Source organism: Phascolarctos cinereus, unplaced genomic scaffold (genome assembly GCF_003287225.1).
Source record: "Phascolarctos cinereus isolate Bilbo 61053 unplaced genomic scaffold, phaCin_HiC Scaffold_5;HRSCAF=322, whole genome shotgun sequence".
In the NCBI taxonomy this organism is placed as follows: domain Eukaryota; kingdom Metazoa; phylum Chordata; class Mammalia; order Diprotodontia; family Phascolarctidae; genus Phascolarctos; species Phascolarctos cinereus.
Window position 1 is genome coordinate 414,877,901 of NW_027555958.1, and position 25,484 is coordinate 414,903,384.

General features: G+C 38.8%; 1 protein-coding gene across 1 annotated transcript in view; it reads left to right on the forward strand.

The window, feature by feature from the left end:
- Positions 1-25,484, forward strand: part of SLC9C2 (solute carrier family 9 member C2 (putative)) — a 113,205-nt gene that overhangs the window by 87,495 nt on the left and 226 nt on the right. The window contains exons 22-25 of the mRNA XM_078155789.1: positions 12,789-12,956; positions 14,761-14,892; positions 19,059-19,244; positions 21,427-21,532. Of these exons, the coding sequence (XP_078011915.1) occupies positions 12,789-12,956; positions 14,761-14,892; positions 19,059-19,244; positions 21,427-21,532 (592 nt within the window). The remainder of the gene's footprint in view (positions 1-12,788; positions 12,957-14,760; positions 14,893-19,058; positions 19,245-21,426; positions 21,533-25,484) is intronic.

Genomic DNA, 25,484 nt, shown 5'->3' on the forward strand with positions numbered 1-25,484 from the left:
GGCACAAAGTTCCAAGCATAATCTATTTGTTAGCAAGGCTAGTGGTGATCAATAGTAGAGGTGAACGGCCCCTCAGTGACCAGAGATACATTTTACAATCAGAGCAGCTTTTTATAGTTTGGTGGTTACATAAGGACCAATGATACAAACTAAACTAAGACTGTGATTGGTTTATAAGAATGGTGAAGGGTGGGTTATACATCACACCAAATGACAAGAGGGGTCTCCAGAGGCCATAGCAACAGGGAAAATACAGTGTTGAGTAACATTCTATGGAAAGTCCTATACCAGATACCAATCAGTACCAGACAGACCCAGTGCTGGGCAAAACATCTCCTGCCCAGGCTGACTTATCCACCACTCACCCTCCTTATCTCCCTCAAGAGACAGGACCAGCTTGTAGCCCTGAAGATTTGGGTACCTAAACTCTTAATAAGGCCTATACAATTAAATTCAAATCTGATCCATAGATATTAGGTTCAGTGATTAATGAAAACTCTTAACCATGAATTAATCAATAATCAATTTCACATTTGAACTATAAGCATCAAACTCAGGAATTTTGAAAGTTTTCATAAAACCTCTTAAAATATGATTTAAAAAACCCTATAAAATATAAATATAAAACATATAAATATAAAAATGATTCAGGGGGTTGCTTCTCGCATATAAATCAACATTGACAATATACTACAGTTGGATTGTGCCATTATGCATCTTTCCATTGTCCTTTAAGTCGCCCACAATTTCAAGTTTCCAGAAATGGTGTTGTTTCATGATTCACAGCCAATGACATCACTGGGAGAACATTGCTCTTAAAAATATGGGTTTAGGGTCTTTGTTTTGGTCAGGAAGCATCTTGAAATTGTTGAAAGTGCTCCAAATTTCCCAAATGCTACACGGCTTTCAATCTTCCCTTTGTCAATTCAGTTCGGTAAGACTAGTAACACTATTTTAAAAACGAAATGAGGTTAATGCGACATGATTTGTTTCTAATGAATCCATACTGACTCCAGCTGATCACCATTTCCTTTTCTAAGTATTCAAACATCATTCATAGACTTTTGCTAGAAATTGAAGTCAAGCTCACCAGCCTATAGTTTGAAAAATGGGGCATTTCTCCCTTCCTTGAGGACCAAGACAACATTTACTCTCCTCCCACCCTGTAGTCCTTATGGTATTTTATCCTTCATGATTTTTCAAAGACTTCTGACAGTGGTTCAGCAATTACATTGATAAATACATGTAGTACCCTGGGGATTTCAGTTTAGGCCTAATGGCTTGACCTCATTGAAGGTAACTAAGTATTAATTTACCATCTTCTCACAAGTTTTGAGTTTCAATTTCCTATTAATTATCTGGTTTTGTTCTATCAAGTATTGGGTAGATAAACCAAATGGATTATGTTACTCTATTGGTTATCCCAAATATTCTGCAGATGCTGGGGTCTTGTAATATTCAAATATTCGATTTGGTTGACAGAGGAGTCATACCCTGGCATCATGCTCCATCTGTTCCCCACTCCCTCTCCCAACTTCCTTAGTCAACCAGAGACTGTCACCAGGTATTTACTCAGTTAATTGACTAGCATTGTTTTACTAAGGATTCCACACTCATGGCACGAACATATTAAACAAATGGGTAAATCACAATGTTTGAAAGGACTAGTTGGTGCTGTTATGACTTCCAGGAAGACTATAAGAACTTATGCTCATGATAGCCCAGAGAAGCTGTTTGGTCAGGAGTTACCAGTCTATGTAACACTTATTAAGAGACTGCTTAATATCAATGACAAAAATGTAATTTAAAATAATGAGAAAAAAAGGTCCACAAGAGTTTGAAAGTTTTTATAAAACTTCTTTTACAGATGACTGTAAACATTTATGCCTAGGATGCATATTATAATCAATGGACAAGCATTTATTGAAGGCCTACTATGCAGCAGGCACTATCGGATACAAAGACCAAAAGGAATCAGTTCTTTTCAAGGAGCTTATATTCTATCTAGAGACATGCCCATATGTATTAAGTGTATATGGAATAAATATAATTGGTGGGAGAAGACACTAGAAGCTGGAGGGACCAGGAAAGACTTCATTTAAAAAAATGATGCTTAATCTGAGTTTTGAAGAAAACAAAAAATCTAGAGGCAGGGGGTAGGAGAAAATGTGTTCCAAGCATAGGTGACAGGCACATTTCAGTTGGCCAGTGCACCAGGCCTTGAAACCCAACTGATCTGAAGCAGACCAGAGTTAGGGCAACTACATAAGACTTTTCTAAGAGAATAGCCTAGAGACCACCATGCCAGATGTGGTCCACCTTCTAATATCACGAGAGGTGTCCTTTTAGTGCCACACGTGAGCTTTTCAAAATCATCTGAAAGGTTTATGGCTTCTTCATCATACATGGTCAGTGTACTTGTTATTCTGCTAACTTACCTGTGCTTTATTATTTTAGTCTCTCATTGTAGTGATAGCTTTTCAATGCCATATGAAAAGTATCATCACCTAACAGGGATAGTGAGGTGGCTGAGTGGATAGAGTGTTGGGCTTGGAATCAAGAAGACTTGAGTTTGAATTGTACCTCAGACATATATTGGGGTCACTGTGGACAAGTCATTTAATATCTCTCAGCCTCAACTTCTTTTTTTTTTTTTGTTAGGCAATGGGGTTAAGTGACTTGGCCAGGGTCACACAGCTAGTAAGTGTTATGTGCCTGAGGCCAGATTTGAACTCAGGTCCTCCTGAATCCAGGGATGGTGCTCTATCCACTGAGCCACCTTGCTGCCCCAGCCTCAACTTCTTTAAATTTGGATAATAATAACACATGTCACAACAGTGTTGTGAAGATCGCACGAGATAACATGAAGTGAGTTGCAAATCTTAAAACTATATAAATGTTAGCTATTATTGTTGTTGTTCTCTCTTTTAAACTTATTATGAACTTAAATACAAAATGAGAAAAGAAAAAAATTGCCATGTACACAGCAGAACATAAGAGAGAATTCAATATAAAACAATAAATTTCCATTTCAAGAAAATCTCTATTATAAATACTATATGTTGTTTTCAAAGCTGTCCAGCTTTTTTTTGCTTCTTTGTAGATTTTCTTTTGTTCTCTGCTGTGCAATTTTTACTTTATTTTTCCTCTCCCTCCCAAAGCCCCCAAGAATTATGTGTGTGTGTATATATGTATATGTATATATATATATATATATGCACACATATACGTATATACATAGATATCTACAAATATATATACACACATATACTCATACACATATATATATATAAGACCATACTAGTTTATTTCCACTTGTCATCTGTTTCTCTGAAGGTGGATAGCATCTTTCTTCATAAATCCAAGTCTTTCCATGTTTTTCTCAATCAACCAGCTGATCATTTCTTATACCACAGACACACTTCAACCCAATCATATTCTATCTGAAAGATTGTTCTACGAAAGTTTTTCACCCCAGTTTTATGCATTTCTTCTATTCTTGGCTGCATAGATTTTATTTATACAAGGAAATTTTAATTTAAAATAATTGAAATTATCAATTTTGCATTTCAACAATGCTCTCACCTTATAATATCGTTTAAGGTCTGATACTACTGAATCTGCTTCCTTTATATCTTTTCCCCTCTGGTTTCTTTGACGTTCCTGACCTTTTGTTTTTCCAAATGAACTTTGTTGTTATTTTTTCCAACTCAGTAGTATAATTTTTTAGTAGTGTAATGGGATGGCATTACATAAACAGATTAGTTAGGTAAAATTGTCATTTTAAAATTATATTGACTTTGCCTACCCATGGACAATAAACATTACTTCAATTATTTAGAACTAACTTTATTTGCATAAAATGTGTTTTATATTTATATTTGTATAGTTCTTGTAACTGTTTTGGTAGGTATACTCTCAAGTATTTTATACTGTCTAGTTATTTTAAATGGTCTAAAACAATATTGAATAATATGACTGACTGTAGTTTCTCTATTCTTCTCTTTTGATTAAATCTATTTTAGCTTTGACTTTGTCTGAGATCATGATTATTACCCCTGCTTTTTTTTTTTTACCATAATTAATTCTACTCCTGACCTTTATTTTATGTTTGTCTGTATCTCTCATTTTTATAGCGTTTCCTGACAGCAACATATTGTTGAATTTGGATTTTTAGTCTGCTGTCGGTTTCCATTTTATGGGTAAATTCATCCTTTTCACATTCAAAGCTATAATTATTGTTGTATATTTTCCTCCTTCCTATTTTTCCTCACTCTCCTCACCCTATTCCTATCCCTCCTCACTCCTCTGCTTTACTTCTACCTGCCACCTTGCCCTCCTATTCCTTAGCCTACTTACCCCTCCAAGAATCCCTGCCTTATCCTCTCCCTGACCCTATCCCTTTGCCATCTTGTTATATGTTGTTCTCTCTTTAACCCATTCCCGATGAGAATAAGGTTTCAGCACTATCAGTCCTCCCCCCCACTAGCTTCTTCTGTGTCAATTTTTTTCCTTTTTTGCCTCATTTGTATGAGATGATTACTCCTTTTTATCTCTCCCTACACAGTTGTTTTTAGAATCGCCCCATCATACTCGTCTCAGACCAAGCCTTTCTTTCAAACTACCCAAATAAAAATGACAGTCATAAAAGAACTGATAATATTTTTATATATAAGAAGCAAACAATTTGGCCTTATTGAGTCCCTTATATGTTTACCTTATATTTCTCCTAGATGCTATATGTAAAATTTTCCTTTAAATTCTGCTGTTTTTGTCACAAATACCTGAAAGTCTTTCGGCTCATTACATGTGCATTTTTTTTCATTCAGGATTGTATTTAACTTTGCTGGGAAAGTTACCCTTGGTCATAACCCCAGCTCTTTATTCTACGAAATACAGTATTCCAAGACCTACGATCCTTCAGTATAGTAGCTTCCAGATCTTGTGTAATCCTCATTGTAATTCCATGATATTTAAAGTTTTTTTTTCTTGTTGCTTCCAATATTTTCTCTTTAACCTGGAAGCTTTGAAACTTGGCTGTGATGTTCCTGTAAGTTTTCTCCTGGGATCTCTTTCAGGTGGTGATCGCTGGATTTTTTCTGTTTCTGTTTTGCCTTCTTGTTCTAGAACTTCAGGGCAATTTTCCTTGACAATTTCTTGTCATATTGTATTAAGATTCTTTTTTTTTAATCACCATTCTCAGGTAGTTCAATTGTTCTTATATTATTTCTCCTCGATCTGTTCTCCAGATCAGTTGTTTTTCTGATGAGATGTTTTACATTCTTTTCTATTTTTTCATTCTTTTGATTTTGTTTTATTATTTCTTGATGTCTTAGAATGTCATTAGCTTCCCTTTGCCCAAATCTAGTTTTCAAGGAGTTATTTTCTTCCTTAAGTTTTTGATTCTCTATTTCAAATTGGTTGACTTTCTTTTCATAATTCTCTTGATTATCTTGGATTGCTCTTTATTTTTCCCTAATTTTTCCTTAATCTCTTTTACTTTATTTTTAAAGTCCTTTTTAAGTTCTTCCAAGAAATCTTTTTGTGCTTGGGATCATTTGATGTTTCTTATTGAAAAAGGAGTGGCTTTTTTAGCTCCATTATCTTCCTCTGAATATGATCCCAGATCTTCTGTATCCCAATAATAGCAGTCTATGTTTAGGTTCTTTCTCTTTTGCTTACTTATCATTATTATTATTTGGTTTTATTTTGTTTTTAGCAGCTATTAGTGTGATCAAGTTATAGTCCCGAGTGTGGGGAATAATGCCCCAAGTCTCAGGTCCTTCTTACTATTATTTTCTGAGGTCCGTCCCAGGGCTCAATCTTGGGCTCTCCTCTCCACTCTTAAGTCACTGCCAGAGCCCCACAAATGATTTTACTCCCTGCAGTCCCTCCTGCAACTACAAACTACAGGTGTACTCTTTGCCTTGGAACCAAAAGCAGGAACTCAGCTCTCCTGCAAGTGCCCACAGCCAACAGGGTTCCCGTACCTCTGCTACTGCACTCCCCAGCTTTGTGCTAGCTCCTTCCTGCAACCACAGCCTGGGACACATCTGGTCAGCACAGTTGTGCTTGGCATTCCTTCACAATGGAATAGCCTGCAATCTTCTAATACTCAGCTGTCAGTCCCCCACCTTGTTGGTGAGATGGAAGTTTCCAAAGCTGAAGCTGCTTCCCATCCAACCTAAGCTTCTCCCAGGGCTTGTTGTTTGTCTGTTCTGCAGAGTTGACCTGGAGGTCAACTTCATACTTCACTCAGGCTGACCCTCTGCCTCTGGAGGTCAGGTCTTTCCTGGGGTCTTCTTTTTTTTTTTTAAATATAAATTTATTTATTTGTAGTTTTCAACATTCATTTCCACAAGTTTTGGAGTTTCAAATTTTCACCCCGTCTCACCTTCCCCCCACCCCAAGATGGCATGCATTCTGAATATCCCTTCCCCTAGTCTGTCCTCTTTTCTTTCTCTCCCCCCTTCTATTTTCCTGTACGGCAGGATAGACTTCTGTACCCCATTTCCTGTATTTCTTATTTCCCGATAGCAATTGAAAACTTTTTTTTTAAACATGTTTTTAAAACTTTAGGTTTCAAATTTTCTCTCCTCCTCCCTCCCCACCCACCCTCATTGAAAAGGCAAGCAACTCAATATAGGTTGTACATGTGCAGTTATGCAAAACACTTCCATAGTAGACATGTTGTGAAAAACCAACTCTATTTTCCTTAATCCTATCTGCCCTCCCATTTATTCTATTCTTTCTTTTGACCCTGTCTCCTCAGAAGTATTTACTTCTGATTACCCTTTTCCCAATCTGCCCTCCTCTCTATCATCCCCTGCTCTCTTGTCCCCTTCTCCCCCTATTTTCCTGTAGGGTAAGACAGATTTCCATACCCAATTGAATGTGTATGTTATTCCCTCCTTAAGCCAAATCCTATGAGAATAAGATTACTCATTCCCTCTCACCTTCCCCTGTTTGCCCTCCACTGTAAGAGACTTTTCTTTTCTGTTTTTTTTTGTGAGATAATTTACCCCATTCTACCTCTCCCTTTCTTCTCCGAGTATCATCCTCTCTCATCCCTTAATTTTATTCTCCAGATATGACCCCTTAATCTTCAACTCACCCTGTGCCCTCTATCTATCTATCTATATACATACATATAATTTTTTTCCTCCAACTACCCTAATACTGACAAAGGTCTCATGAGTTATAAATATCATCTTTCCATGCAGGAATGTAAACAGTTCAATCTTAATAAGTCTCTTATGATTTCTCTTTCCTGTTTACCTCTTCATGTTCCACTTGAGTCCTGTATTTGAAAGTCAAATTTTCTATTCAGCTCTGGTCTTTTCATCAGGAATGCTTGAAAGTCCTCTATTTCACTGAATGACCATTTTTTCCCCTGAAGGATTATACTCAGTTTTGCTGGGTAGGTGATTCTTGGTTGTAATCCTATCTCCTTTGCCCTCCGGAATATTATATTCCATGCCCTGCGGTCCTTTAATGTAGAAGCTGCTAAATCTTGTGTTATCCTGATTGTGTTTCCACAGTACTTGAATTGTTTCCTTCTGGCAGCTTGTAATATTTTCTCCTTGACCTGGGAACTCTGGAATTTGGCTACAATATTCCTAGGAGTTTTCCTTTGGGGATCTCTTTCAGGAGGAGATCTGTGGATTCTTTCAATTTCTATTTTGCCCTCTGGTTCTAATATATCAGGGCAGTTTTCCTTGATAATTTCTTGAAAGATGATGTCTAGGCTCTTTTTTTGATCATGGCTTTCAGATAGTCCAATAATTTTTAAATTCTCTCTCCTGGATCTATTTTCCAGGTCAGTTGTTTTTCCAATGAGATATTTCACATTGTTTTCTAATTTTTCATTCTTTTGGATTTGTTTTACTGTGTCTTGATTTCTCATAAAGTCACTGTCTTCCAATTGCTCTATTCTAATTTTTAAGGAAGTATTTTCTTCAGTAATCTTTTGGACTTCCTTTTCCATTTGGCCAATTTTTCTTTTTAGGGCATTTTTCTCCTCATTGGCTTTTTGGACCTCTTTTGCCATTTGGGTTAGGCTATTTTTTAAGGTGTTATTTTCTTCAGTATTTTTTTGGGTCTCCTTTAGCAAGCTGTTGACTTGTTTTTCATGATTTTCTTGCATCACTCTCATTTCTCTTCCAGTTTTTCCTCTGCTTCCCTTACTTGCTTCTCAAAATCCCTTTTGAGCTCTTCCAAGGCCTGGGACTGATTCCTATTTTCTTGGAGGCTTTGGATGTAGGAGCTTTGACTTTTTTGTCTTCTTCTGGTTGTATATTTTGATCTTCTTTGTCACCAAAGTAAGATAATATAGTCTGACTCTTTTTGGGCTGCTTGTTCATGATCCTGGCCAATTACTTGAGTTTTAATCTCTTTGTTAAGGTAAGAGTCTGCTTCCAATGTGGAGAATGTACTGTCCCAAGCTTCACGGGTTTGTGTAGCTGTTTTCAGAGATACTTGTAGGGACCTGTAAATTTTCAGTTCTTGCAAGGTGGTGTGATAAGGGGCAAGGTGTTTACTCCTTTCCTGGCCTGCCACTACAAGGACTTCTTTCTGTCCTGTAACTGTGAGGAGGGTCTTCTCTCCACAATCACTACAAGCTTTAGCAAGCCAGCGCTCCTCCTCACCCCAGCACCACTGCCCAGAACTGTGACCCAGATCCAAACACGGGCAAAGCAAGAGATTCCTGCCTCAGCACTGGCAAAGAGATCCCTGCAATCCCTCTCTGATCAGCCACTGGATTCCCCCTCAGTCTGTGGGCCAGAAGCTCGGGAAGCAACTGCCCCCTCCCCCCCCCAGGCTCTTGGGGAATGGAGCTGAGACCCCGCCTTCCTCTCTGACCACCGACAGAAACAGACTTTTCCCACTGACCTTCTAAGTTGTCTTTGGCGTTGGTGGATTGAGGAGTCTGGAAACCTCCACAGCTGCCCACGATTCAGTCCTCTGAGGCCTGCTCCAGGTTTGCTGTGGCCTGCGCACCCACGCTGCTCTCCCCGCCTGGTGCAATACACCTTTCTGATCAATCATCCACGTTGTCTTGGGCTGGAAATTTGTTTCACTCTGTCTTTTTCTGGGTTCTGCTGCTTCAGAATTTGTTTAGAGCCATTTTTTATGCATATTTGGAGGGGTTTGGGGGAGAGCTCAAGCAAGTCACTGCTTTCACTCTGCCATCTTGGCTCCGCCCCTCTCTAGCTCCTAGGGTCTTCTTAAGTTGTTTTAGGAGAACAACTGTTTTTTGCCCTGACTTTTGTTTATTTCTGATGCTCTGCATTCCCTCCGAGGGCAATATTCTGTCTTTTTCTGTGGAGGAAATTTGAAGAGCTGAAAGTTTTCTAATCTACTTCAGCATATTCCCAGAATCCTCCACTAGCTATTATTATTGTCAATATATAGATACGGTGCATGTTTCTACTTGTATTTATCCATATTGCATTATTTATTTATTTTTAGCCATAAAGTCCCTAATTATTTTTTTTTAATTTGAAGCTGAGTTTGCTCATGATTTTCAATATCAGAAATCTAAATATGACTTAATGAACCAAGACATCTTCTTAGGCTGAAGTTTATATTCTCCTTAGCAGGAAAACCTCAGAAGCAAACGAAGAGTTAAATAGTTCTGCTCTCTGTGTTCATCTTTCTCGATCATCTTCCCATTCTCTCCAAAGATTCTATCCCTTGCTTGATAGTCGTCTTGCCTCCCTTTTTATTTTCCTTAATTTAATTCATTTTGAGTTTCACTTCCTTCATATTCTTATGAGACTGTGCCACTTCGGAGTATTTGTTCCTAGTTTCCCGACCTTGTTGCCCATTTCTGTGTATATCTTTAAAAAATTTTTACTATGACAAGGCTATATGTTGTCACCTTATTTATGTAACTTATATGCAGAGGACATGATGTGAAATGCCAGTCTGGATGAATCAAAAGCTGAAACTGAGGTTGCTGGAAGAAATATTAACAATCTCAGGTATGCAGATGATACCACTCTGATGGCAGGAAATGAAGAAGAATTAAGAAGCTTCTCGATGAGGGTGAAAGAGAAGAGCGTAAAAGCTGGCTTAAAGCTTAACATAAGAAAACTAAGATCTTGGCAACTGGTCCTACCATTTCCTGGCAAATAGAGGGAGTAGAAATGGAACCAGTTTCAGATATTTAAATTCTTGGGCTCAGAGATCACTGTAGACAATGACTGCAGCCATGAAATTAAAAGATGCCCCTTGGAAGGAAAGCTGTGGCAAATCTGGACAGTGTACCTGAAAGGAGAGACATCATCTTGCCAACAAAGATCTGTAAAATTAAAGCTATAGTTTTTCCAGCAGCAATGTATGGCTGCAAGAGTTGGACTATGAGGAAAGCTGAGTACCACAGAATTGACACTTTCAAATTGTGGTTCTGGAGAAGACTTTTCAGAGTCTCTTAGACAGGAAGGAGATCAAATCAGTCAATACTTACAGAAATTAATTCAGGCTGTTAACTAGAAGGTCAAATACCGATGCTGAAGCTTAAATAGTTTGGCCACATAATGAGAAGATGGGACTCACTGAAAAGTTTTCCTCACTGATATAAGGAAAAATTGAAGGCAAAAGGAGAAGGGGAGGGCAGACGGTGAGATGGCTAGGTAGTGTCATGGAAGCAATGAACATGAACTTGGACAGACTTTGAGAATTAGTGGAGGATAGAAGGGCCTGGCATGCTATGGTCCATGGGGTCAGGAAGAGTTGGACATGACTGAGCGACTGAACAACAACGTCAACAGCAACAACACTTATTGATTGAACGATCACTTGATTGATAAATTGACAAAGGTACTTCAGGAAATGGCCATCCTGGATCTGATTCTCAACAGCAAACAGGACCTAACTTCTGGGGTAGAAACTTTGGGACCCTGTGTGCAGAAGTGACATTTCTCCATGCTAGAGTTTGTGACAGAGAAGGAAAAGAAGGCTGGACATAGTCTGGCACGCATCTTAAAGAGGAGATTTCAAAGAGTACAAAGTGAAAACAGGTAGAATCCCATGGACGATCACCTCAACAGCAATGGGAAACTGTTAAGTATGAAACTCTAAAGACAAACATTTGTGATAAAGAAAAGAGAATATTGTCTAAAGGGATTGATGTAGATACACAGGGCACTCGTTGACTGAAATCTTAAGAAGACGTACAAAAGATAAAAACAAGGTTAGGTTATGGGAGGATTAATGCAAAAAAAAAAGTATGGTACAACATATAACCTATATCAAATTGCTTACCATTTTAGGAAGGAGGGAGAGGAGGGAGGGAGAAAATTTGGAACTCAAAAATTTTTTAAATAAATATTAAAAATTGTCTTTACATGTAATTGGAAAAAATAAAATACTATTAAAAACAAAGTTTAAAAATGGTTAAAGCATAGTACAGCTTCATAAGAATAATATCAATAGTGTCAAAGATCAGAATGAGCTGAGGTTGACCAGAAAAAAAGTAAGGACAAGAAGAGGTTTTTTAAAGAAAGTTACGCCAGAGAAGGACTTTTGGTTAAGATAGCTGTGTGAAAGGTCAGCAGGGGAGCTGCTGACACTCCCCTATGTGTACTAAAGTAATGGTCTTTTAAAAGTGCCAGACTAAATAATGATTAAAAAACACACACACACACACACACAACCAGGGAGAAGCTATAGTAAGTGCCTTCATCCGGTCCAGGACTGCTCTCAAAAACAGTCCAAAGTCTACTGGACCCTTCTACCATTAATGCAGATAAACAAGTTGGAAGCCTGCTAGCATTTGGATCAGAGATGCTTCAGCTCCACCTGAAGCCTATATCACTTTGTTTGTGTTTGAGTAGGTGGGAGGTTGAGTGAGAGAGGCAGGGAGGGATAGACTGAGTGGAGAGGAAACCCCCAGGTGCCTTGAAAACACTTTAAACAAGGAAAAGAAGGATTCATTCGAATAGGATCTTGGAAGATAGGTAAGTAGGATTCCCATTGGCAGAGATACATGAAGATAGCAGTCCAGGCTTTTGTCTGAGACTAGACTGAGATCTTAGTTTCTGAACTACTCTCTTAGGGATAGGTGTCATCCCTAAGGAAAATCCAGGACATTTAAAATGTTATTTTGTTCTTGTCATCCTTTTTCCCCCCCTCCCCAACCAGATGAATTTTTGGGTGGGGCGTTGGAACTTGATATCATCATTGCTTAGAATTTTTTCATCAGTAATATATGAGAAAAGGCAAAGTCGAGTAAAAACTGACAGTGTCTAAGATACTAAGAAACTTTAGAGCTGAATAGAACATTTAAAGGATGAAAATGATTTCTGGACTTTCAAGTTTAAAATCTAAGCCAGACAGTGATTTCCCTGAAAACTCTGATTTTTCAAACTGGCTAGACTCCATAAAATACATTTCCCTTTGAGCACAGGAATAACAAGATTCTAAGGGGGCTCCTACTTCCTGAGACATAAAACATGGGATAATGGAAAGGGTACTATAGTCTGAGACACGTCTGGAGCCAAATCCCATCTCTTCCACTCCCTAGGTGTGTGACTATAGACAAATTATTTTTCCCTTTTTGAACTTCAGTTCCTCCACCCATAAAATGAAAATGATAATAATTTCTCTACCCATCTCATAGGGTAGTTGTCAGCAACAAATGAGACAATATATATAAAATACTTGTAATCAAGAGACACTTAAAAAAACTAAGCTTTTATTATTCTTGGCAGCATAATTTCTGAATTGAATTTTAAGTGTGTGTGTGTGTGTGTGTGTGTGTGTGTGTGTTTCTCTCTTTGCAGCTAAATGGCTCATTTCTTCACTTTGGGATTCATCCTAAGCTGAGAGCAGAGGCAAAATTACCGGCAACATTTACAGAATACATCACGAGCGGCGATATAATAGGAGAATTGAGTTGTCTGCTTAAAAGAGAAATGGGTTATACAGCTACCTGTGAAACCATTTTGCAGGTCAGACATCACTACTTTTTTTCACTGTACATTACATGAAGGTGTGTACTGGAGTCACCTTGAACCAGCTGACGGAGCCAATTGTGAAATTTTCAGTGTGAGGATTTGCCCCTCAGAAATCAGTAAACATTACAAATCAGGGCTTGATTTATTGATTTGTTGATTGTCTAGACTTAAGAAAGTGATAGAGAAAACATTAATAATGCAGATTAAACTTTAAAGTGTCTCCAGCATGTTTTCTTTTTCTTTTTGGGATAGAGAGCTCTTAAACATTTACCAGCATGCCCCTTGATAAAGTTTTCTTTCATGTAAATCAGGTACCACAGTATGATTTTTTTCCCCCCAGAGAATTCTTATGCTTTATTCTGAAAACCACCCAAATGATCAGAGAATCATGAAATCACAGGATTTTAGAGCAGGAAGGGACCTAAGGCATTCCCATTTCAAAGTAACCCACAAGTTGTCATCTCACCTCTTCTTGAAGCCCTCTGGTGAGGGCAAACCTCATTACCATCTGAGGCAACCGTTGTCCTTTCAGACTGATCTACTTGTGAGGCAGTTTTTCCTGTCATCAAGCCTACATTTCCCTCTTTGATACTTGGATAAGGATCTTACATGTCAAGTGTCAACATTTAAATTAGTATTCTTGGATAGTCTAAAATCTTTGATTCTTAGCTCCTTCTGCCTGATGCCCCCCCCCACCCTGTCTGTTTCTGTCTGTCTCTCTCACCACTGTTACTTTAATGGCAGAAGTATTTTTCTTTTTCATGGATTGTAATGGCTAAAGAATTCATTATTAAATGTCCAGCTACTTATGATAAGCCACTCCATTCTTAGTTAGTTTGGTACTTAGCAATCAGACTGGAAGCTTTTCCAGCATGGTAGAAGCTACCAGAGCTTTCTTTCTACTGGCCTAACCTATGACAATCACAGGTGTCCTCTATACTGTGATGAGGTGTCATGGGAGGACTTTGGGGAGGTCACAGGATATCCTATAACAAGAAAGCTTGGGCAGTGGTTTTGCTGAGTCCTAAGTTCAGTGATAGCGTCTGCCTTGACTGCTCACATATCCAATCAGTTGACAAGTACTGTGGTTTCTATAGCCACAACATCTCTTACATCCATTCCATTCTCTCTACTCACATGGCTATCACCATAGTCCAGGCTTTCATCACTCCTTAGCTGGACTATTGTAGCAGCCTCCTAATTGGTCTCTATCTTCTCTAATCCATTTTCTATATAGCAACCAAAATGATTTTTCTAAAGCCACAGACCTGACCATTTCATTCCCCTACTAAATAAATTTTCTTATTATGTCTAGGATTAAATAGAAATCGAATTGGATCTTTTAAAACCCCTTGCAACCTGGCTTTGACACTTATTACATATTAGTCCTTTTAACACTTTCTGTGGTCAAACCAAATTGGCTTTCTTGGTGTTCCTCACATGGCCACGACCAAGTCCCTCACCCAACCAGAAAAGACTTCCTCTTGCTCCTGATTGAAACAACTTTGACTGATTCAAGGAGGCATCCAAGTCTTGTTCACACTTAATGAAATCGAGTTGTGTTTTTTACCTAATGAATATATTGAGGCTTAGCATCTTGATATTTGGGATAGAGTGATATGATTGGTTTATTCAACTGATTACCCTTTCCCCTCCCTCACATTCATAGCCTTACTAATGTCCTGATTATGCTTCACAAAATAGCCAATTTCTTGGCATGGATAGAGTTCCTGTTTTCTCATAGTCTTACTCCTGCTGTTTATTCCCATGTTATTATTATTATATCTTATTTTTTCAGGCCTGCTTTATCTCTCTAGAAGATTTATATGAAAGTTTTGATGTGTTTTGGTCATTCTTAGAAGATAAGATGTGGTTGAAAGTTGCACTCAACATAGCAAATCAATATATAAAGGCGGGTATAATGGGTGAGGTAAGACATGTGATTCAACTATCATAATTTTTTTTTCAGACCATTGATTTCAGCAATGTGTGGACTCCTAGAACAGAAACTCCTCCTAATGTAGATCACTATCTCTTATGTAACAGGATCTTATAGGGTTGTGTAGTGGGTCACTGAAAGGTTGAGTGACTCATGTCCATGGTTACAGCCAGTATATGACAGTATATGACTCTGTTCTTATGACTCCAAGGCCAATTCTCTATCTCCCCTACCATGCCCCCTCTCCTATAGGATCTATCCTGTTATTTCACGGAACAAAAGAATACCTACAAAGTTCATAATTCATAGATTTAGAGTTGAAAGGGTCCAGAGAGGAAATTCAGGCCTACCTGTCTTTAAGCCTCTGTGTATGGTGTCAGTAATTCATCACAATACTATCAAGGAAGATGTAGGACATCTGAGAAATTACAGCTTTGTAATTCTCTGTTTTATATTTATTTTTATGTAGATTCCACAGATACTGATTTGGTAAATCCCAAGAGGCAAAGACAGTGCTAATAGGGATAATTTAATGAACATTTAGCTGGACCTCGACACCTTGGATGTCAGTCAGTCAGTCAATAAATATTTATTGTGTCTGCTATTTGCCAGGCACTGTGTTAATCACTGGGGACACAAAGAAAGGCAAAAGACAGTGCTTGTACTCACATAGTTCACAGTTGAATTGGGAAACAGCATGCAAACAACTGTGTACAAACCAGTCGCATACAAGACAAATTGGAAATGATCAACAGAGGAAAGGCACTAGAATTATGAGGGATTAGGAAAGGCTTCCTGTAGCAGGTAGGATTTTAGCTGGCACTTGAAGGAAGCCAGAAGGCAGAGATGAGGAGGGAGAGCAGCATTTTAGGAGGCTAGCTAGTGAAAACCCATGGATTCAGGAGATGAAACCAGTTCAGGATGCCAAATAGGCAGTGAGAGATTTCAGACTGGAGGTCAGTGGAAAGGTTGGGGCTGCATATGTAGATTTGAGAGTCATCAGCATAGAGATGATTGAATCTTTGCGAGCTGGTGAAGTCATCAAGAGAGCTACTATAGAAGGAGAAATGGGGCCCAGGTCGGAACTCTGTGGGATATCCACAGTTAGCAGGCAAGAGCCGGATGAAGATCTGGCAAAGGAGATTGAGAAGGAGCTGTCAGGTCAGAGGGGAACCAGGAGAGAGTAGTATCACAGAAACCTAAAAGAAGAGGGTGTAGAGGAGAAGACGGTGATCAACGTCTCAAAGGCTACAGACACAGCAAGAAGGATGAGGACTGAAAAAAGGGCCATTAGATTTGGTAATTAAGAGATTTTTAGTAACTTTGGAGAAAGCAGTTTCAGTTAAATAATGAGACTGGAAACATGACTAGAGAGTTAGGTGGAGACAGAGGAAAGGAAGTGGAGACATCTGTTACAGATGGCCTCAAGGATGTTAAGCACAAAAGGGAGGAGAGATATGAGACAATAGTTATTAGGGATGGATGGATCCAGGGGAGGTTTTTTGAGAATGAGAGAGACATGGGCATGTTTGAAGGCAGTAAGAAAGCATCTAGTAGACAAGGAGAGATGGAAGATAAATGAGAGAATTGGGATGACAGAGGGGACAGTTTGCTAGAGAAGATGGGATGAAATGGTATCAGTTGTGCAAGTAGAGGGAATCCCTTCTTGCCTTAGCAAGGAGAAGTGCCAGCTCTTCACATGAGAAAGGAGTGGAGGAAGAGATGGTGGTGGAATGAATATGAGTGTTGAGGAAGAGGGGGGAAAAGGGAACTCTTGGTGAATGGCCCCAATTTTTTCAATGAAATATGAGGCAGGGTTTTCAGCTGAGAAAAGTGAGAGGTGGGGGAGCTATGAGAGGTTTGAGGAGAGATAAAAAGGTTTGGAAAAGCCACTGTGGTGAGTGGGATATTGAGTCAATTAATGTAGCATAGATCTCCTTGCTGCACTGAGGACCAGTTGGGATGATGTCACATAAATTTGTAGCGGACCCAGTTAGCATGGTTTCATTATTTTTCTCTAGCTTCAGCAGTAAATGTGTAAGAGCAAAGGCAGTGGATGGTGGGAGTAATTGACGGCCAAGACTTGGCAGGGTAAGATTGGTAATTGGATAAGGGCACAAGGGATTCAAGAGAAAAAAGCAGTGTAGGGTTTGAATTGGTTCAGAAAACGGTCAAGATGGGGAATGGAGGAGAGTGTGGCCAAGTGCGGGGGTGATAGTCTGGGAAAAAATTAAGGGATTATAGGTCATTGTATGGTTGAAGGACAGGGTTTCAGCTTGTAAGGCACCGGGAAAGGTAGAATGACAATGGAATGTAATCAGATAAGGGAATCTCAGAGTTTGTGAACATAGACACAGGTGACTCAAGATCAAAGGTATAATCATATCTGTGTTAGTTTATGGTAGGACAGAGGAGTAGGTCATGTGAAATGAGCAAACTGAGGAATTATTAGGTACAGGGATGGGGAACCTGCAGCCTCAAGGCCATTCGTGGCTCTCTAGATCCTCAAGTGCGGCCCTTTGACTGCATCTAAATCCCCTTCACAAAAGGATTTGTTCTGTGAAATTTGGATTAGCCTGAATCCTCTTCTCTGGAAAGGAAGGCATCTAGTACTCAATGGAGTAGCGTTCCTATTGGAAGACAAAATGAAAAAAAAAATAGGAAGTCATTCCTCTAAGGGTGCTTACATTCTTTTTTTTTTTCCTTTTTTGGTGAGGCAGTTGGGGTTAAGTGACTTGCCCAGGGTCACATAGCAAGTAAGTATCGAGTGTCTAAGGCCAGATTTGAACTCAGGTCCTCCTGACTCCAAGGCCAGAGCTCTATCTACTGTGCCACCTAGCTGCCCCTGGGTGCTTACATTCTAAAGGGGACTACTACATATACACAAATTAGTATACAACAAGCCAAACTTTAGAGAGGGAGAAGAGTAAAAACCAGAAAGAAAGGAGATGGCTTTACTGAGGCTGTGGTCCCTGAACTGAGTCCTGAAGGACAAGGATTCTTAGAGGCAAGGCAGAGGGATAGTGAACCCCAAAGTTATACCTCTTTATTGTGGCCCCCTGCCTCTTCATCCCAATTCTGTTCTGAGAGCTTTCTAATTATAGAATAGTAGTGGTTCAAGTCTGCAACTTTCTGCTCTTGGGGCACAAAGGATGGATTAAGAATGAGCCTTTTGTACCAACCCGGAGAGCAGGATTAGGACCTTATTTATTTTTGGAAATTAGCATATCATAAGTATTTGGAACATAATAATGTGTATGTGGAAAATTTATCAAGCTACAGTGAGCAATATCTATTCACTACAGGACTTCCTCCAGTTCAATAGGAGGAAAAAACTTTCTAATGATGCATTGTTCAAAACTGGAATGGGCTTCGGGGTGAGCCAGTGAGCACATTGCTGGGGATCTTACAGCAGAGGCTGACGACTCTTTATGAGGGATCTTGTACAGGAGTCCCCTATGCTAGGTGGGGGGATGAGTTTAGGTCATCCCTTAAAGTCACATCCAGTGTTATGATTCTATGATGACGTGCCCCTCAGTCCTGTGGAAAATGACACTTTTTGTCCTTGTCTGTCTGTTTTGGATGTTAAAATATCATCCTTTTCCTCCCCCTGTGGATACTGGGAACTGATTAAGCCAGTAAAACCAGTTTTACCCAAATTCACAGGAGGCAACTTTGCATTGGAATATTATTAAAGACTTAGCCTAAAGATGATTTAACTGCTCACTGGTTCTCCATTGTCCACAGGTTTACTTCAGATTTCCATAGATTAGTGAGGCAAGATTTCCTCTTGATGAATCCTAACTGAACTCAATAAGCATTTAGTAAGCACCAACTGCTGCGTGTACCAGGCACTGAGCTAAGCATTGGGCTTACCAAGAAGGACAAGAAAATTCCTGTTCTCGAGGAAGTCACAGTCTAATGGGGGATACCATGCAAACAGCTGTCTACCAGCAGGATACATACATGTTAAACTGGGGATAATTTCAGAGTAGAGCACTAGTATTAGGGATGATAGGCAAAGGCTTCTTGCAGAAGGTGAATCTTCAGCTAAGACTTGGAGTGAGGGAGCCAGGAGGTAAAGATGAGCAGGGAGAATGATCCAGGTATGAGGGAAGCCAGAAGGCAAATCACTTATTTCTATCATTTATTTTTAGGAATTAACGTATCAGAAGTATTTAGAAGAAAATAATATTTACATGGAAAATTTATCAAGCTATAGTGAGCTGTCTATATATGATGAGACTATGCAATATGTTCTCATTGTATTTGGAAGTGTGATTAATGTTGTTACTGAGCAACCATATTTTGCTCCCAGCTTAATACCTCCGTCATGTTTTCAGGTAAGAAGGATAATTCCTGGCATTCTAAATTTGTACTTTATTCTTTGCTGGTCTCCCACAAATCATATCAGGGTACTACACAAAATAACTTTTGTATTCTACCTACAGTATTACAAAATAATATATCTTCACTTCAAAAGCATAGACCCTATAGCCCTTTTCTTATTTATCCTTTGTCAGGGATAGGAATTGGATTTCATCAGCATAGGGAATTTCTTAGTGAGAAAACCTTGTACAACTCAAAACCTTTCTTTAATGCCAGGAAGCTGTTTGTTTGTTTGTTTGTTTTGTTTTGAGATTCTTTCATTCCTTTTATTACAAACAGTTCTGAGTAGGCCTGGTAATCCCAGGATGTTCTAAACCAATCCAATAAACATTTATTAAGTGTTTATGAGATGTGGTAGACACTGTGTTAAGCACTGGAGGCACATAGCCCTTGACTTCAATAATCACTTTTAAACTTCCCACCCTGTTACTAATTCATGCCTTGACTGACTCCACCTTCCTCCTCAGCCTCCTCTCTCCTCTGATTGAAGGGCAGAAAGCCAAACTCCTCCCTGTGTCTTCCTTTAAAGGGGTCAGAAACTGGACTCAGCTCACTCCACTTTGCATCTGCTACAAAAGAGGGAAGACAATACACAAAAGGTGGTAAGGACAGGACATGAGGGATATTTGGTGTGGAGACATCTTGTTCTGTAAAGTTAAAACCAGGTAGGGCAGCAGATGCAGAGGGGAGTGAGCTAAATCCAGTTTCTGACCTTTATAAAGGAAGACACTGGGAGGAGTTTGGATATCTGCCCTCCAATCAGAGGAGAGAGGAGGTTGAGGAAGGTGGCGTCAATCAAGGCATGAATTAGCAGCATGGTGAGGAGTTTAAAAGGGATGAGCTTAAAAAAAATTTTTTTTCAAGTGGTAAGTTTATCCTGGGAAGGGCATTTTATTGTGGAATTGAACCAGGCAGGACAGTAGATGCAAAGTGGAGTAAGCCTGAGTCTAGTTTCTGTCTTCTATAAAGGAAGACATTGGGAGGAATTTGGCACTCTGTCCTCGTTGTTGAATCTATGTCTGACTCTTTGTTTGGCAGAGATACTAGACTGGTTTGTCATTTCCTTCTCCAGCTCATTTTACAGATGAGCAACTGAGGCAAACAGGGTGAAGTGACTTTTGCCCAGAGTCACATAGCTAGTAAGTGTCTGAGGTTGGATTTGAACTCATGAAGATGAGTCTTTCTGATTCCAAGCCCAGTGCTTTATCCACTACGCTAAGTGGAGACTTAATGGTGACATCCTGAAAAATGAGTGGGGAAAAGAACAAATTATAGGAATAATAACTATGTAAAAGAGAATGATATTGATAAGACAACATACAAAATTTCTGAGATGTAACTAAAGCAGTCCGTTGATGAAAAATTATATTCCTAAGAACATACTTCAGCAAAATAGAAAAAAAGAAGATAAATGCACTGAATTCTAAATTAAAAATTAGAAAACCAACAAATAATTGCAAATGATGAAATTTTTAAAATCAGAAAACAAATCATTCCTAATTCAAAAAGACTATAGAACTGATAAAACTAAAAATGGTTTCTTAGAAATTGTTGCAGTTTGGGGTGCTAGAAACCCCAAAATGCAGGAGTCGGGGGGGGGGGGCTGCCTCTAAAGAATTTGACCACTCAAGCCTTCTTTCAGTCAGTAGCAAGGTTTTATTATAACACCAGTTAGGAAGGCAAGATTCCTAGTAAATCTGTGAATTTGATGAAGATGGGACTGATACATACAAAAAGACTGTGAGAAGATCTGGATGGGATTAAGAAGTGGCAAGTAGCCTGGGATGGGCCAGGTGCAGATAATGAAAGGTGTTAAGTGGTCAAAGAGCCACAGTGAAAGGGCAGTAAAAAGGATTACTGAGTATCTAAAGTAGACTGGGACGGGCTGAATGCCTCAGCTGTCCAGGTCCAAAAGACATGGTCTTTTCCTTTTAGGGGTCCAGGTCCCATAATTCCATCAAAATGACTAACAAAATTGATTAATCTTTTGCCAACCTGATTAAAAAGTAAATGGAACAAAATCAAGTCAACTAAATAAAAATGGCCTCAGACTTTTTGGAATAAAACTTGTAATCAAAAAAATATAATATAGAGATGGTTGACTACTGTTGTGATTAATTTTGACTCATCTTTCAGATTCAAGGTACATCTGATATAAACAAATTGCTGATTGTGCGAAAAGAAGATGCTTCTTTGAAAAATGAGAGTTTAGAAAAGGAGTGCTTTGATACTGAGAAATGCCGTAAGGAGATAGACACTTTAATACATTTATAATTTGCTTTTAATTCTAAGGAGAGAAATTAAGAGAATTTTTGTATTTTGTATTTGTCGAATTTGGCTTGAGGATAATGATTAAGAAGCTGTCCTTAGGATGAAAAAGGCTCTTTGCCTTTTCGCCCCAGGTGATTACCATCCTCCTAGCTGGAGGAATAGCACCAAATACCTTGTGCTAAAAATACAGTAGTCCTATTTGGCATGTTTGCACCTGTTTTGGAGATACATTCTTGCTTGCTACTCATTTTAGATCCACTGTGAGGCTTGAGTGATTTCATAGTTCTTTACTTCCTCTAATAGTTTTAAATAATTCAGTCTTTGTTCCTCATCTGTGTTGGTAGACACAGTCAATTCTGAGTTCGAGGACAGTGACTTTGGCAGACACATAATAGAAACAAGTAAGGGGACCTTATAGTTTTAATTGCGTAGATCTTTTGAGCCAGGGGAAGAGTGGAACAGAGGTTATTGTCAGCAGGATAAAGGTGAAAATGGGGGCCTCTGGGATTCCATGGTGAGGGAGCTATGAGGGAGAGAGTAACGCTGATATCAGAAACTAGACAAATAAACGTTCTTTAAGGACAAAAAAGGGATGCCAGTTTAAGACCTTCCAAATATGGTTACAACTTCAGATACATCACTTACCTCTCACTATCCCTGTTCCAACATCCTGAACCCTTTACACTGCCCTACGCAGGGTGTACTTCTGAGCTTGGATTGGTCTTGCTTAGGTGACATAAAACCCCTTTTCTTTCTCCTAATTTGATGTACTCACTCCTCTTAAAGCCTTTTGACTTCTGGAGCCTAGTTGTTCTTTGGTAGCATCTAGCAATCAATTCAACTTCCCCTGAAGAAAGCAATGTAGTGTTTCAACTACATTCCTTTCAGAATATCAGTAAGCTCCCACTGATCTCTTTCTGCTGCCCCAGCCTGAACTTGGATTAATTCAGCCTTTCAATGGCTAGCCCTACTCAATCAATAAAAATTCATTTGGTGAATTTTATTGTCATTCTAGGGTCTGGGGATGCAAAAACAAATGTGCCCTCAAGTCCTTGTCCTCAAGGAGCTCACATTCTATTGGGGGGAGACAATGTATAGATTTCAAATAGATAAAAGGTAATTTGGAGATACTAGGATATGTGGCAATTGAGAAAAATTTCACGCACAAGATGGGTTTGAACTGAGTCTTGAAGGAAAGTAGGAATTCTAAAGGCAGAGGTGAAGGGGGAGTTTCTTTCAATCTTGGAAGGCAGAAAGGAATAGTTTAAGGAATAGTAAGAAGGACCATTTATGAATTCTAGCTCATGTATAATATAGCTGAAAAGGTTGGTTAGAAAAAGTTTGTGAAGACCTTTAAATGTCAAATAAAGAGTTTATAATTGAACCCAAAAGCAATAAGGGACCGCTAGAGTTTATTGAGTAGGTCAGGTCTGAGCTTTCGGAAGATCACTTTGGCAGTTGTGTGGAGGACAGATTGGAATCAGAAACTAATTGGGAAGGTATTGCAGTGTTCTAGGCAAGAGATGATGAAGGCCTGAACCATGGTGGTGCCTCTTTGAGTGGGGGAGGGCTGATGGACACAAGAGATCTTGTGGAGCTAGAAAGAAAACTTGGTAGCAGATTGGGTATGTGGAGGGAGTGGGAGTGAGAAGTCAAGGATTCAATTCAATAATTCCATACACATTTATTGACCTTCTCCTATGTGCCAGGTATGAGGCTAAGAGCTGGAAGTATAACACCAAGACTGCAAACCTGAGCAATTGGAATGCTGGTGGTATCTTGATCGAAATAGGGAAATTAGCAACAGGGCTGGGTTTTGCGGGGAAGATAATGAGTTTGATTTTGAACATATTTGAGAGGCCATGGGACATTCAGTCTGAAATATTCAATAGTTATTTTGTGATGCAAAGTTGGAACTCAGGAGAGAGACCCGGGGTATGCATATTGATCCAGAAGTCATTTGCAAGGAGATGATATTTAGACCCATGGGAACTGATGAGTTCACCGAGAGGAGAGAAGAGAGAGATAGAGAGAAAGAAGAGGCAGTAAGACTTTAAAGTCAAACATGTCCACTACATCTCAAAATTACCAGCGCCCTTTGGTGTTCTGCTGGTCTTACTGTGGATGTCTGGAACTTATCTGAGATTTATATATCATAGGACCCAAGGACCTGACAGAAACGCGTGAATGGCTTCTGCTGACTCAGCATATATTACCAGGATGCGAATTTTGGCTACTATATGATACAATTTGTAAATCAATGCTCTTTTGATCTTTGGGATGGTTCTTTTTTGCAATCTTATTTCCTGCTATTGCCCTTTTGTCCTGTCTAACTATAAACCTGCTTATTTTGCTGACTGGAACTGGGGACAGGTGGTCAGGGGAACCAGAACAAGATATAGCTTTGATCTATGTATTTATTTATTCATTCATTCATTCATTTATTTATTTATTCATTCATTCATTCATTCATTCATTCATTTATTTATTTATTTTCCATTTATTTATTTTCATTTTTAGATGTTTATATAAATATATATTTTATTTACTTTTTCTTTATGTATTTAATTTTAACTTAGCCATAGATTGTAATTATTTCTATTGATGTCTTAACCTCTACTAAACTCTAAGTTGCTGAAGGGTGAGGTTATATCTCCTACCTCTTTGAGTCCCCATATTACCTTGTACAGAAGTAGGAGCTTTAAAAAACATTTGTTAAATGAATGGATGGATGACCGTACTAAACGTCACATGCTTGATCCCTTTGGAACGCAGTACTGTGATGATCATGTGAAAATAGGAATGATCTGAAACCTCATTGTGGATGGAGCTCGCGTTTGTTGGTTTCTGATGAACACGTAGGTAGAGCCATATTGGGCAACAATATAGTGTGTTCCTGGTATAAATAAGACTGAAGAAACACACATATTATAGATACACATACGCAAACTAACTTTAAATGAAATGTTCTAATACATGTAAGTGTAGTATATACATACATGGGTGTTAATGAAAAGAATATCAACACAATTAGTTATTAAAAGAGGGATGGCTTGTGGTCTATCTTGTAGATGCCTTAAAAAGACATCCACTTTTACTAGGGGTTATTCATTTGAATGTGGGGAGAAGTTGAAAATGTATTTATTATGAGTAATTTGCTTGCTATGCATTGCTTTGGAATTGATTACCCAGTGGATTTATATATCCCATCCTGGAACCTTTTATACAATTGAAATTTATCTGCCCACTTTTAAATGATTTCATTTTTGTGTTTGAGTCCATCTTCTTATAAAAAGTGTTCTGTTATTTATTCATTAGCGGAATGTCTCCTAATTAGTGGGTGTGGGGTGTGGATGAACAATGCCAAGTATAAAAACTACATTCTAATTTTCAGTTTGTATCTGAGTTTCTTATATGTATCAACATGACAATTGGCTAACCTAAAAATGTAAATTCCCTGGTCTAAAAGGTCCCAAATTTGAGTTTCTAATCATAGAGACATAAAGTTTGAGCTAATTTTCATTATTTGACCTGCTTATTGGCAAAGTAAATTTAAACTTGTGTTAAGACCAATTTTGTAGGAGATTTACAGACGAGAACAGGATCTCTACACTTAATCTGAACTGGAGAAGCCAGACAACCTGCTGTGAGAACAGGACCACAACCAGACCAGAGTGCTGTAGCAGATGGTATCCAGACAACTTCATGGCTGTATGTGATTTCTATGAAGTGGGCAATTTTAATTCTTTGATTGTTTACTTTTTCCCCTTGTACCTTTTATCTGTAAGGTCTGCCTACTAAAGGCGACTGCCCCCTTTGATTTTGCCAATTCACTGATCAATCCCTCCCCCATTTTCCCTCACATTGTTTCCCATCATGAACCACAAAGTTAAGAACACTCGATGAAGCGTTCATAATCTCAG